The sequence below is a fragment of the Entelurus aequoreus genome, linkage group LG28 (assembly GCF_033978785.1).
Source record: "Entelurus aequoreus isolate RoL-2023_Sb linkage group LG28, RoL_Eaeq_v1.1, whole genome shotgun sequence".
NCBI classification, from domain to species: Eukaryota; Metazoa; Chordata; class Actinopteri; order Syngnathiformes; family Syngnathidae; genus Entelurus; species Entelurus aequoreus.
In genome coordinates, this window is record NC_084758.1 from 11,566,849 (window position 1) to 11,580,500 (window position 13,652).

At 40.5% G+C, this 13,652-nt stretch overlaps 1 protein-coding gene across 4 annotated transcripts in view; it reads left to right on the plus strand.

The window, feature by feature from the left end:
- The first annotated feature begins 5,143 nt into the window (after positions 1-5,143).
- ldb2a (LIM domain binding 2a) overlaps positions 5,144-13,652 on the plus strand; it is a 261,535-nt gene continuing 253,026 nt past the window's right edge. For all 4 annotated transcript variants that reach the window (XM_062039739.1, XM_062039740.1, XM_062039737.1 and 1 more), the window contains exon 1: positions 5,144-5,448. In XM_062039739.1, coding sequence (XP_061895723.1) covers positions 5,317-5,448 — 132 coding nt within the window. In that variant the 5' untranslated portion in view covers positions 5,144-5,316. The remainder of the gene's footprint in view (positions 5,449-13,652) is intronic.

Sequence of the window (13,652 nt, forward strand, 5' to 3'; positions counted from 1 at the left end):
ATTTCGCCGATGTATTGTCGTGGAGATAAAAGGCACTGAATGTCCATTTCACGTTCTCGACTCTCATTTTCAAGAGGATATAGTATTCGAGGTGGTTTAAAATACAAATCTGTGATCTACAATAGAAAAAGGAGAGTGTGGAATCCAATGAGCCAGCTTGTACCTAAGTTACGGTCAGAGCGAAAAAAAGATACGTCCTGCACTGCACTCTAGTCCTTCACTCTCACGTACCTCATCCACGATCTTTCATCCTCGCTCAAATTAATGGGGTAATCATCACTTTCTCGGTCCGAATCTCTCTCGCTCCATTGTAAACAATTGTGAGGAATCCTAGCTCCTGTGACGTCACGCTACTTCCGGTACAGGCAAGGCTTTTTTTTTATCAGCGAGCAAAAGTTGCGAACTTTATCGTCGATTTTCTCTACTAAATCCTTTCAGCAAAAATATGGCAATATCGCGAAATGATCAAGTATGACACATAGAATGGATCTGCTATTCCCGTTTAAATAAAAAAAAACCATTTCAGTAGGCCTTTAAACCTTTGATGAATGTGTGGGGTGTGTATGCTACCACTAGTGACTATGTGTGGAATTAACAATGTGATATTTACCAGTGGGTGTTGTCGGTGCGTGTTGAGTAAATCTTTCACCAAATCCAAGGGGGAAGGCAAAGAGGCAGTCAGCGGGGAGGCAAGCAGTCGAGGGCAGGAGAGGGGCAACGATGTCAATGTCCAGGCAGTGGTCAAGGATCGAGGGAGGCAAGCAAAGATCCGGGAGGGAGTCGGGAGGCAAGACACGAACTCGGGTAACAGGGAAGACACTGTGGAAGACACAAAGGACATCAATAAGGAACGAGGAAGAGCACAAAGAAGGCGAGCAAGGAACGAGGGAGGGGGTGCCAGACGTGATGCTTACTCGGGGGAGATTGGCTACGTTCTGGCGAAGATCTCCTGGGTCCGCTGGCTCTTATGCTGCTCCCTCTCGTCAAGTCCAGGTGTGCTGATGCACAATTGTCTGCAGCCTTGTTGCTGCGTGGGTGGGCCGTGTCCAGACAAGCAGCCAGAGGAGAAACTCTGACAAACAGTTGCAGGAGGAATGCGGGTACGAGTCCACGCCGTGACAGTATCCCCCCCCCTTAGGCGGGGCACCCGGGGAGCATCAGGATTGGCACGGTAGAAATCCTCTAGAAGCGAGGGATCGGCAAGGTAGGAGGCTGGCACCCAAGATCTGTCCTCTGGTCCATATCCTTCCCAGTCGACCAGATATACGAGCCCCCTACCTTGTCGACGGACCCTGAGGATCTCTCTAACCGTCCAAACCTGATCCCCATTCGGCAAGAACCTAGAGGGAGAGGGGGGGTCAGGGACAGGAGGTGACAGAGCGCTCTCCGCTACCGGCTTTATCTGAGAAACATGTACCACTGAGTGTCTCTTGACCGAGGGTGGGAGAGCCAGCTTGACAGATACGGGGTTAATGATAGAGGTGATGGGGAACGGACCCACATAACGTGGTGCTAATTTCTTAGATGGTACCTGAAGGTTAAGGTCCTTAGCCAGTAACAAAACTTGCTGTCCTGGCCGATAGGATGGAGCGGGGATGCGAGGACGGTTGGCGTGGCGGCACATTTTCACAGAAGCTCTCTCTAGAGCAGCTCGAGCGGCTCTCCACACCCTCTGACACTTTGTGGTATGGGCCTTAGTCGAAGGAACCGCTATCTCTTGTTCCTGTTGGGGAAACAAAGGGGGTTGATAGCCCAAAGAGCATCCAAAGGGTGACATACCGGTAGCGGAGCTCTTCAAGGAATGCGGGTACGAGTCCGTGGCGTGACAATTACTACATGACATATATACTTACAACATGTATATATTACATGTTATTATGAATGTTACTACATTACATATATACTTACATCATGTATATATTACATGTTATTATGAATGTTACTACATGACATATATACTTACATCATGTATATATTACATGTTATTATGAATGTTACTACATGACATATATACTTCCAACATGTATATATTACATACTATTATGAATGTTACTACATGACATATATACTTACATCATGTATATATTACATGTTATTATGAATGTTACTACATGACATATATACTTACATCATGTATATATTACATGTTATTATGAATGTTACTACATGACATATATACTTCCAACATGTATATATTACATACTATTATGAATGTTACTACATGACATATATACTTACATCATGTATATATTACATTTTTATTATGAATGTTACTACATTACATATATACTTACATCATGTATATATTACATGTTATTATGAATGTTACTACATGACATATATACTTACATCATGTATATATTACATGTTATTATGAATGTTACTACATGACATATATACTTCCATCATGTATATATTACATACTATTATGAATGTTACTACATGGCATATATACTTACATCATGTATATATTACATACTATTATGAATGTTACTACATGACATATATACTTACATCATGTATATATTACATGTTATTATGAATGTTACTACATGACATATATACTTACATCATGTATATATTACATGTTATTATGAATGTTACTACATTCCATATTTACTTACATCATGCATATATTACATGTTATTATGAATGTTACTACATTGCATATATACTTACATCATGTATATATTACATGTTATTATGAATGTTACTACAATACATATATACTTACATCATGTATATATTACATGTTATTATGAATGTTACTACATTACATATATACTTACATCATGTATATATTACATGTTATTATGAATGTTACTACATGACATATATACTTACATCATGTATATATTACATGTTATTATGAATGTTACTACATGACATATATACTTCCAACATGTATATATTACATACTATTATGAATGTTACTACATGACATATATACTTACATCATGTATATATTACATTTTTATTATGAATGTTACTACATTACATATATACTTACATAATGTATATATTACATGTTATTATGAATGTTACTACATGACATATATACTTACATCATGTATATATTACATTTTTATTATGAATGTTACTACATGACATATATACTTACATCATGTATATATTACATGTTATTATGAATGTTACTACATGACATATATACTTACATCATGCATATATTACATGTTATTATGAATGTTACTACATGACATATGTACTTACATCATGTATATATTACATGTTATTATGAATGTTACTACATGACATATTTACTTACATCATGTATATATTACATGTTATTATGAATGTTACTACATTCCATATATTTACTTACATCATGTATATATTACATTTTTATTATGAATGTTACTACATTACATATATACTTACATCATGTATATATTACATGTTATTATGAATGTTACTACATGACATATTTACTTACATCATGTATATATTACATTTTTATTATGAATGTTACTACATGACATATATACTTACATCATGCATATATTACATGTTACTATGAATGTTACTACATGACATATATACTTAAATCATGTATATATTACATGTTATTATGAATGTTACTACATGACATATATACTTACATCATGTATATATTACATCCTATTATGAATGTTACTACATGACATATATACTTACATCATGTATATATTACATACTATTATGAATGTTACTACATTACATATATACTTACATCATGCATATATTACATGTTATTATGAATGTTACTACATTCCATATTTACTTACAACATGTATATATTACATGTTATTATGAATGTTACTACATGACATATTTACTTACATCATGTATATATTACATGTTATTATGAATGTTACTACATTCCATATTTACTTACATCATGTATATATTACATGTTATTGTGAATGTTACTACATTACATATATACTTACATCATGTATATATTACATGTTATTATGAATGTTACTACATGACATATTTACTTACATCATGTATATATTACATTTGTATTATGAATGTTACTACCTGACATATATACTTACATCATGTATATATTATATGTTATTATGAATGTTACTACATTACATATATACTTACATCATGTATATATTATGTTATTATGAATGTTACTACATGACATATATACTTACATCATGTATATATTACATGTTATTATGAATATTACTACATGACATATATACTTACATCATGCATATATTACATGTTATTATGAATGTTACTACATGACATTTATACTTCCATCATGTATATATTACATACTATTATGAATGTTACTACATGACATATATACTTCCATCATGTATATATTACATACTATTATGAATGTTACTACATGACATATATACTTACATCATGCATATATTACATGTTATTATGAATGTTACTACATTCCATATTTACTTACATCATGTATATATTACATGTTATTATGAATGTTACTACATGACATATATACTTACATCATGTATATATTACATGTTATTATGAATGTTACTTCATGACATATATACTTACATCATGTATATATTACATGTTATTATGAATGTTACTACATGACATATATACTTACATTATGTATATAATACATATTATTATGAATGTTACTACATGACATATATACTTACATCATGTATATATTACATGTTACTATTTTGCATATATACTTACATCATGTATATAAAACCTCGTTGGGGGTTTTTGAGAGCGCTTTATAGGCAGAATAGAGTGACTCCACATAGCTTTATTGTTAACTGACTTTTGCTAGCCTTTATTTACTATTTAGAATGCATGAAATAAACATGTGTTCTGGTCCCACTTAAGGATTGTGAATGATATACAAACAAATTGAGCGGCGTGTCATTAGCACAACTGAGGTCAGCTGCGAGATGACGTCTGTAAAACCCCGCCAATTATCGTGTTTTGTCAACAGGGCTCCGGGTGTTCCTAATGAAGTGGCAGCGGGGACCTGACGTCACCACCGTCGCTGTGCGCGTGAACTTTGCAAGAGTGCACAAAAAGTGTTGGCGGACGGAGCAGGAAAGGAGCGACCCCCCCCCCCCACACCCCCAACATATGCACCCCCCTCCCACCATGCCTTCCTCTTCCTCCTCCTCCTCCTCTTCCTCGCTCCAGCAGCCAAGTTGCAGAGAGCAGCTTCAGCCTCCCAGACCGCGGCTGCTTTCCGCCGGGGGTCCCCGCAGAGGAGCCGCCGCCTCCATGTGCGTTTCCCGCGCCGCGTGCTGAGATCGCTCCTCGTCCCGCCACGCCGCCGCCGCCATGTCCAACGCCAACCACGACCCCTTCTACTCGTCCCCCTTCGGACCTTTCTACCGGAGACACTCGCCCTACGTGGTGCAGCCCGAGTACCGGATCTACGAGATGAACAAGCGGCTGCAGACGCGCACCGAGGTGAGTGCGAGCCGAGCGGCGGAGGAGGAGCACGTCACCCCCCCCGCGGTGGTGGTGGTGCAGACGGGGGTGCTCGGAGTGAAAGTGGGCAGCACGCGTGACGTGACACGGAGATGGTGCGTTCAGGTGCACATCTACTTGCCTTATTTAGTTTGCGGTGCGTTCAGGTGCACAACTACTTGCCTTATTTAGTTTGCGGTGCGTTCAGGTGCACAACTACTTGCCTTATTTAGTTTGCGGTGCGTTCAGGTGCACATCTACTTGTCTTATTTAGTTTGCAGTGCGTTCAGGTGCACATCTACTTGCCTTTTTTAGTTTGCGGTGCGTTCAGGTGCACAACTTATTATAAAGACCTATCTGAATCTGAATCTTATTTAGTCTGCAATGAGTTCAGGTGCACAACTACTTGCCTTATTTAGTTTGCGGTGCGTTCAGGTGCACAACTACTTGCTTTAATTAGTTTGCGGTGCGTTCAGATGCACATCTACTTGCCTTATTTAGTTTGCGGTGCGTTCAGGTGCACATCTACTTGCCTTATTTAGTTTGTGGTGTGTTCAGGTGCACAATTGCTGGCCTTAAATTAGTTTGTGGTGCGTTCAGGTGCACAACTACTTGCCTTATTTAGTTTGCGGTGCGTTCAGGTGCACATCTACTTGCCTTATTTAGTTTGCGGTTTGTTCAGGTTCACATCTACTTGCCTTTTTTAGTTTGCGGTGTGTTCAGGTGCACAATTGCTGGCCTTAAATTAGTTTGCGGTGCGTTCAGGTGCACATCTACTTGCCGTATTTAGTTTGTGGTGCGTTCAGGTGCACACCTACTTGCCTTATTTAGTTTGTGGTGCGTTCAGGTGCACACCTACTTGCCTTATTTAGTTTGCGGTGCGTTCAGGTGCACATCTACTTGCCTTATTTAGTTTGTGGTGTGTTCAGGTGCACAATTGCTGGCCTTAAATTAGTTTGCGGTGCGTTCAGGTGCACATCGACTTGCCTTATTTAGTTTGCGGTGCGTTCAGGTGCACAACTACTTGCTTTAATTAGTTTGCGGTGCGTTCAGATGCACATCTACTTGCCTTATTTAGTTTGCGGTGCGTTCAGGTGCACATCTACTTGCCTTATTTAGTTTGTGGTGTGTTCAGGTGCACAATTGCTGGCCTTAAATTAGTTTGTGGTGCGTTCAGGTGCACAACTACTTGCCTTATTTAGTTTGCGGTGCGTTCAGGTGCACATCTACTTGCCTTATTTAGTTTGCGGTTTGTTCAGGTTCACATCTACTTGCCTTTTTTAGTTTGCGGTGTGTTCAGGTGCACAATTGCTGGCCTTAAATTAGTTTGCGGTGCGTTCAGGTGCACATCTACTTCCCGTATTTAGTTTGTGGTGCGTTCAGGTGCACACCTACTTGCCTTATTTAGTTTGTGGTGCGTTCAGGTGCACACTTACTTGCCTTATTTAGTTTGCGGTGCGTTCAGGTGCACATCTACTTGCCTTTTTTAGTTTGCGGTGCGTTCAGGTGCACAACTTATTATAAAGACCTATCTGAATCTGAATCTTATTTAGTCTGCAATGAGTTCAGGCGCACAACTACTTGCTTTATTTAGTTTGCGGTGCGTTCAGGTGCACATCTACTTGCCTTATTTAGTTTGTGGTGTGTTCAGGTGCACAATTGCTGGCCTTAAATTAGTTTGTGGTGCGTTCAGGTGCACAACTACTTGCCTTATTTAGTTTGCGGTGCGTACAGGTGCACATCTACTTGCCTTATTTAGTTTGCGGTGCGTTCAGGTGCACATCTACTTGCCTTTTTTAGTTTGCGGTGCGTTCAGGTGCACAACTTATTATAAAGACCTATCTGAATCTGAATCTTATTTAGTCTGCAATGAGTTCAGGTGCACATCTACTTGCCTTATTTAGTTTGCGGTGCGATCAGGTGCACATCTACATGCCTTTTTTAGTTTGCGGTGCGTTCAGGTGCACAACTTATTATAAAGACCTATCTGAATCTGAATCTTATTTAGTCTGCAATGAGTTCAGGTGCACAACTACTTGCCTTATTTAGTTTGCGGTGCGTTCAGGTGCACAACTACTTGCCTTATTTAGTTTGCGGTGCGTTCAGGTGCACAACTACTTGCCTTATTTAGTTTGCGGTGCGTTCAGGTGCACATCTACTTGCCTTTTTTAGTTTGCGGTGCGTTCAGGTGCACAACTTATTATAAAGACCTATCTGAATCTGAATCTTATTAAGTCTGCAATGAGTTCAGGTGCACAACTACTTGCCTTATTTAGTTTGCGGTGCGTTCAGGTGCACATCTACTTGCCTTATTTAGTTTGTGGTGCCTTCAGGTGCACAACTTATTATAAAGATCTATATGAATCTGAATGTTATTTAGTTTGCGGTGCGTTCAGGTGCACAACTACTTGCCTTATTAGGTTGCGGTGCGTTCAGGTGCACATCTACTTGCCTTATTTAGTTTGCGGTGCGTTCAGGTGCACATCTACTTGCCTTATTTAGTTTGTGGTGTTGTTCAGGTGCACAACTTATTATAAAGACCTACCTGAATCTGAATCTTATTTAGTTTGCGGAGCGTTCAGGTGCACAACTCCTTGCCTTAATTAGTTCGCGGTGCGTTCAGGTGCACAACTACTTGCCTTATTTAGTTTGCGGTGCGTTCAGGTGCACATCTACTTGCCTTATTTAGCTTGCGGTGCGTTCAGGTGCACAACTCCTTGCCTTAATTAGTTTGCGGTGCATTCAGGTGCACAACTACTTGCCTTATTTAGTTTGCGGTGCGTTCATATCCACAACTAGTTGCCTTATTTAGTTTACAGGGGGCGTTCAGGTGCATAGATTTAGTTTGCGGTGCGTTCAGGTGCACAACTACTTGCCTTAATCAGTGTGCGCTGCGTTCAGGTGCACAACTACTTGCCTTATTCAGTTTGTGGTGCGTTCAGGTGCAGAAGTTATTATAAAGACCTATCTGAATCTGAATCTTATTTAGTTTTTGGTGCGTTCAGGTGCACAACTACTTGCCTTAATTAGTTTGCAGTGCATTCAGGTGCACATCTACTTGCCTTAATTAGTTTGTGGTGCGTTCAGGTGCTCAACTATTTGCCTTATTTAGTTTACGGTGCGTTCAGGTGCACAACTCCTTGCCTTAATTAGTTTGTGGTGCGTTCAGATGTACAACTACTTGCCTTATTTAGTTTGCAGGGAGCGTTGAGGTGCACAGATTTAGTTTGCGGTGCGTTCAGGTGCACAACTACTAGCCTTATTTAGTTTGCGGTGCGTTCAGGTGCACAACCACTTGCCTTAATTAGTTAGCAGTGCGTTCAGGTGCACAACTACTGGCCTTATTTATTTTGCAGTGCGTTCAGGTGCACAACTTATAAAGACTTATCTGAATCTGAATCTGAATCTTATTTAGTTTTCGGTGCGTTCAGGTGCACAACTACTTGCCTTAATCAGTTTGCGGTGCATTCAGGTGCACATCTACTTGCCTTAATTATTTTGTGGTGCGTTCAGGTGCTCAACTATTTGCCTTATTTAGTTTGTGGTGCGTTCAGGTGCACAACTTATTATAAAGACCTATCTGAATCTGAATCTTATTTAGTTTTCGGTGCGTTCAGGTGCACAACTACTTTCCTTAATTAGTTTGCAGTGCATTCAGGTGCACATCTACTTGCCTTAATTAGTTTGTGGTGCGTTCAGGTGCTCAATTATTTGCCTTATTTAGTTTGCGGTGCGTTCAGGTGCACAACTCCTTGCCTTAATTAGTTTGTGGTGCGTTCAGATGCACAACTACTTGCCTTATTTAGTTTGCAGGGGGCGTTCAGGTGCACATCTACTTGCCTTATTTAGTTTGCGGTGCGTTCAGGTGCACATCTACTTGCCTTATTTAGTTTGCGGTGCGTTCAGGTGCACAACTACTTGCCTTATTTAGTTTGCGGTGCGTTCAGGTGCACAACGTATTATAAAGACCTATCTGAATCTGAATCTTATTTAGTTTGCGGTGCGTTCAGGTGCACAACTACTTGCCTTATTTAGTGTGAGGTGCGTTCAGGTGCACAACTACTTGCCAATTTAGTTTGCAATGCTTTCAGGTGCACATCTACTTGCCTTATTTAGTTTGTGGTGCGTTCAGGTGCTCAACTACTTGCCTTAATTAGTTTGCGGTGCGTTCAGGTGCACATCTACTTTCCTTATTTAGTTTGCGGTGCGTTCAGGTGCACAGCTACTTGCCTTATTTAGCTTGCGGTACGTTCAGGTGCACAACTACTTGCCTTATTTAGCTTGCGGTGCATTCAGGTGCACAACTCCTTGCCTTCAATTAGTTTGCGGTGCATTCAGGTGCACAACTCCTTGCCTTAATTAGTTTGCGGTGCATTCAGGTGCACATCTACTTGCCTTATTTAGTTTGCGTTGCGTTCAGATGCCCAACTACTTGCCTTATTTAGTTTGCAGGGGGCGTTCAGGTGCACAGATTTAGTTTGCGGTGCGTTCAGGTGCACACCTACTTGCCTTATTTAGTTTGCATTGCATTCAGGTACACATCTACTTGCCTTATTTAGTTTGCAGTTGGCGTTCAGGTGCACATCTACTTGCCTTAGTTAGTTTGCGGTGCGTTCAGGTGCACAATTACTTGCCTTATTTAGTTTGCGGTGCGTTCAGGTGCACAACTCCTTGCCTTAATTAGTTTGCGGTGTATTCAGGTGCACATCTACTTGCCTTATTTAGTTTGCGTTGCGTTCAGATGCACAACTAGTTGCCTTATTTAGTTTGCAGGGGGCGTTCAGGTGCACAGATTTAGTTTGCGGTGCGTTCAGGTGCACACCTACTAGCCTTATTTAGTTTGCATTGCGTTCAGGTACACATCTGCTTGCCTTATTTAGTTTGCAGTTGGCGTTCAGGTGCACATCTACTTGCCTTAGTTAGTTTGCGGTGCGTTCAAGTGCACAATTACTTGCCTTAGTTAGTTTGCGGTGCGTTCATGTGCACCACTACTTGCTTTAATTAGTTTGTGGTGCGTTCAGGTGCACAACTGTTTGTCTTTATTAGTTTGCGGTGTGTTCAGGTGTACAACTGCTTGCCTTATTTAGGTTGCGGTGCGTTCAGGTGCACAACTCCTTGCCTTATTTAGTTTGCGGTGCATTCAGGTGCACAACTACTTGCCTTATTTAGTTTGCGGTGCGTTCATATGCACAACTACTTGCCTTATTTAGTTTGCAGGGGGCGTTCAGGTGCACAGATTTAGTTTGCGGTGCGTTCAGGTGCACAACTACTAATCTTATTTAGTTTGCGGTGCGTTCAGGTGCACAACCACTTGCCTTAATTAGTTTGCAGTGCGTTCAGGTGCACAACTTATTATAAAGACCTATCTGAATCTGAATCTTATTTAGTTTGCGGTGCGTTCAAGTCTACAACTCCTTGCCTTAATTAGTTTGCGGTGCGTTCATGTGCACAACTACTTGCTTTAATTAGTTTGCGGTGCGTTCGAGTGCACAACTACTTGCTTTATATGGTTTACGGTGCGTTCAGGTGCACAACTACTTGCCTTAATTAGTTTGCGGTGCGTTCAGGTGCACAACTACTTGCCTTAATTAGTTTGCGGTGCGTTCAGGTGCACAACTACTGGCCTTATTTAGTTTGCGGTGCGTTCAGGTGCACAACTACTTGCTTAAATTAGTTTACGGTGCATTCAGCTGCACAACTACTGGCTTTAATTAGTTTGCGGTGCGTTCATTTGCACAACTACTAGCCTTATATTTGCGGTGCATTCAGGTGCACAACTACTTGCCTTATTTAGTTTGCAGTTGGCGTTCAGGTGCACAACTACTAGCCTTATTTAGTTTGCGGTGCGTTCAGGTGCACAACTACTGGCCTGATTTAGTTTGCGGTGCGTCCAGGTGCACAACTACTTGCCTTAGTTAGTTTGCGGTGCGTTCAGGTGCACCACTACTTGCTTTAATTAGTTTGCTGTGCGTTCAGGTGTACAACTGTTTGTCTTTATTAGTTTGCGGTGTGTTCAGGTGTACAACTACTTGCCTTATTTAGTTTACGGTGCGTTCAGGTGCACATCTACTTGCCTTATTTAGTTTGCGGTGCGTTCAGGTGCACAACTCCTTGCCTTATTTAGTTTGCGGTGCGTTCAGGTGCACATCTACTTGCCTTATTTAGCTTGCGGTGCGTTCAGGTGCACAACTCCTTGTCTTAATTAGTTTGTGGTGCATTCAGGTGCACAACTACTTGCCTTATTTAGTTTACGGTGCGTTCAGGTGCACATCTACTTGCCTTATTTAGTTTGCGGTGCGTTCAGGTGCACAACTCCTTGCCTTATGTAGTTTGCGGTACGTTCAGGTGCACATCTACTTGCCTTATTTAGCTTGCGGTGCGTTCAGGTGCACAACTCCTTGTCTTAATTAGTTTGTGGTGCATTCAGGTGCACAACTACTAGCCTTATTTAGTTTGCGTTGCTTTCAGGTTCACATCTATTTGCCTTATTTAGTTTGTGGTGCGTTCAGGTGCACAACTACTGGCTTTACTTAGTTTGCAGTGCGTTCAGGTGCACAACTTATTATAAAAACCTATCTGAATCTGAATGTTATTTAGTTTGCGGTGCGTTCAGGTGCACAACTCCTTGCCTTAATTAGTTTGCGGTGCGTTCAGGTGCACAACTACTTGCCTTAATTAGTTTGCGGTGCGTTCAGGTGCACAACTACTTGGTTTAATTAGTTTACGGTGCGTTCAGGTGCACAACTACTTGCCTTGATTAGTTTGCGGAGCGTTCAGGTGCACAACTACTTGCCTTAATTAGTTTGCGGTGCGTTCAGGTGCACAACTACTTGCCTTAATTAGTTTGCGGTGCTTTCAGGTGCACAACTACTGGCCTTATTTAGTTTGCGGTGCGTTCAGGTGCACAACTACTTGCTTTAATTAGTTTTCGGTGCGTTCAGGTGCACAACTACTGGCTTTAATTAGTTTGCGGTGCGTTCATTTGCACAACTACTTGCCTTATTTAGTTTGTGTTGCGTTTAGGTGCACAACTACTTGCCTTATTTAGTTTGCGGTGCGTTCAGGTGCACAACTACTTGCCTTAATTAGTTTGCGGTTCGTTCAGGTGCACAACTACTGGCCTTATTTAGTTTGCGGTGCGTTCAGGTGCACAACTACTTGCTTTTATTAGTTTTCGGTGCGTTCAGGTGCACAACTACTGGCTTTAATTAGTTTGCGGTGCGTTCATTTGCACAACTACTTGCCTTATTTAGTTTGTGTTGCGTTTAGGTGCACAACTACTTGATTTTATTAGTTTACGGTGCGTTCAGGTGCACAACTACTTGCGTTATTTAGTTTGCGGTGCGTTCAGGTGCACAACTACTTGCTTTTATTAGTTTACGGTGCGTTCAGGTGCACAACTACTTGCGTTATTTAGTTTGCAGTGCATTCAGGTGCACAACGACTTGCTTTATTTAGTTTGCGGTGCATTCAGGTGCTCAACTACTTGCTTTAATTAGTTTGCGGTGCGTTCATGTGCACAACTCCTTGCCTTATTTAGTTTGCGGTGCGTTCATTTGCACAACTACTTGCCTTATGTTTGCGGTGCATTCAGGTGCACAACTACTTGCCTTATTTAGTTTGCGGTGCGTGCAGGTGCACAACTACTTGCTTTAATTAGTTTACGGTGCGTTCAGGTGCACAACTACTGGCTTTAATTAGTTTACGGTGCGTTCATTTGCACAACTACTTGCCTTATATTTGCGGTGCCTTATATCCTATTGCCACTTAAATCGGGCCGTTAAAATGAAAGCAATTTTTTTTATATAATACAAATAATAAACCTAAAAAAAACCTAATAAATATTAATAATAATAAAAAATACGTAAATATCCCCCCCCATGGCCAACATATGTAATAACAAGTGTCTGTAATAATTTGAAGTGCTCCCCCTCTGGCCAACATATGAAATAACAAGTGTGTGTAAGAATTTGAAGTGCTCCCCCTCTGGCCAACTTATGAAATAACAAGTGTGTGTAAGAATTTGAAGTGCTACCCCTTTGGCCAAAATGTATTTAAAAAAATAATTATGTATATAGAGATATACTGTAATAACTTGAAGTAAATTACAATTACAAACAAAAAATAAATAATTAATAACTAAAAGCTTACCTTTTTTATATGTGCATTGTATGTATATATTATTAATGTTGTTAATACACATC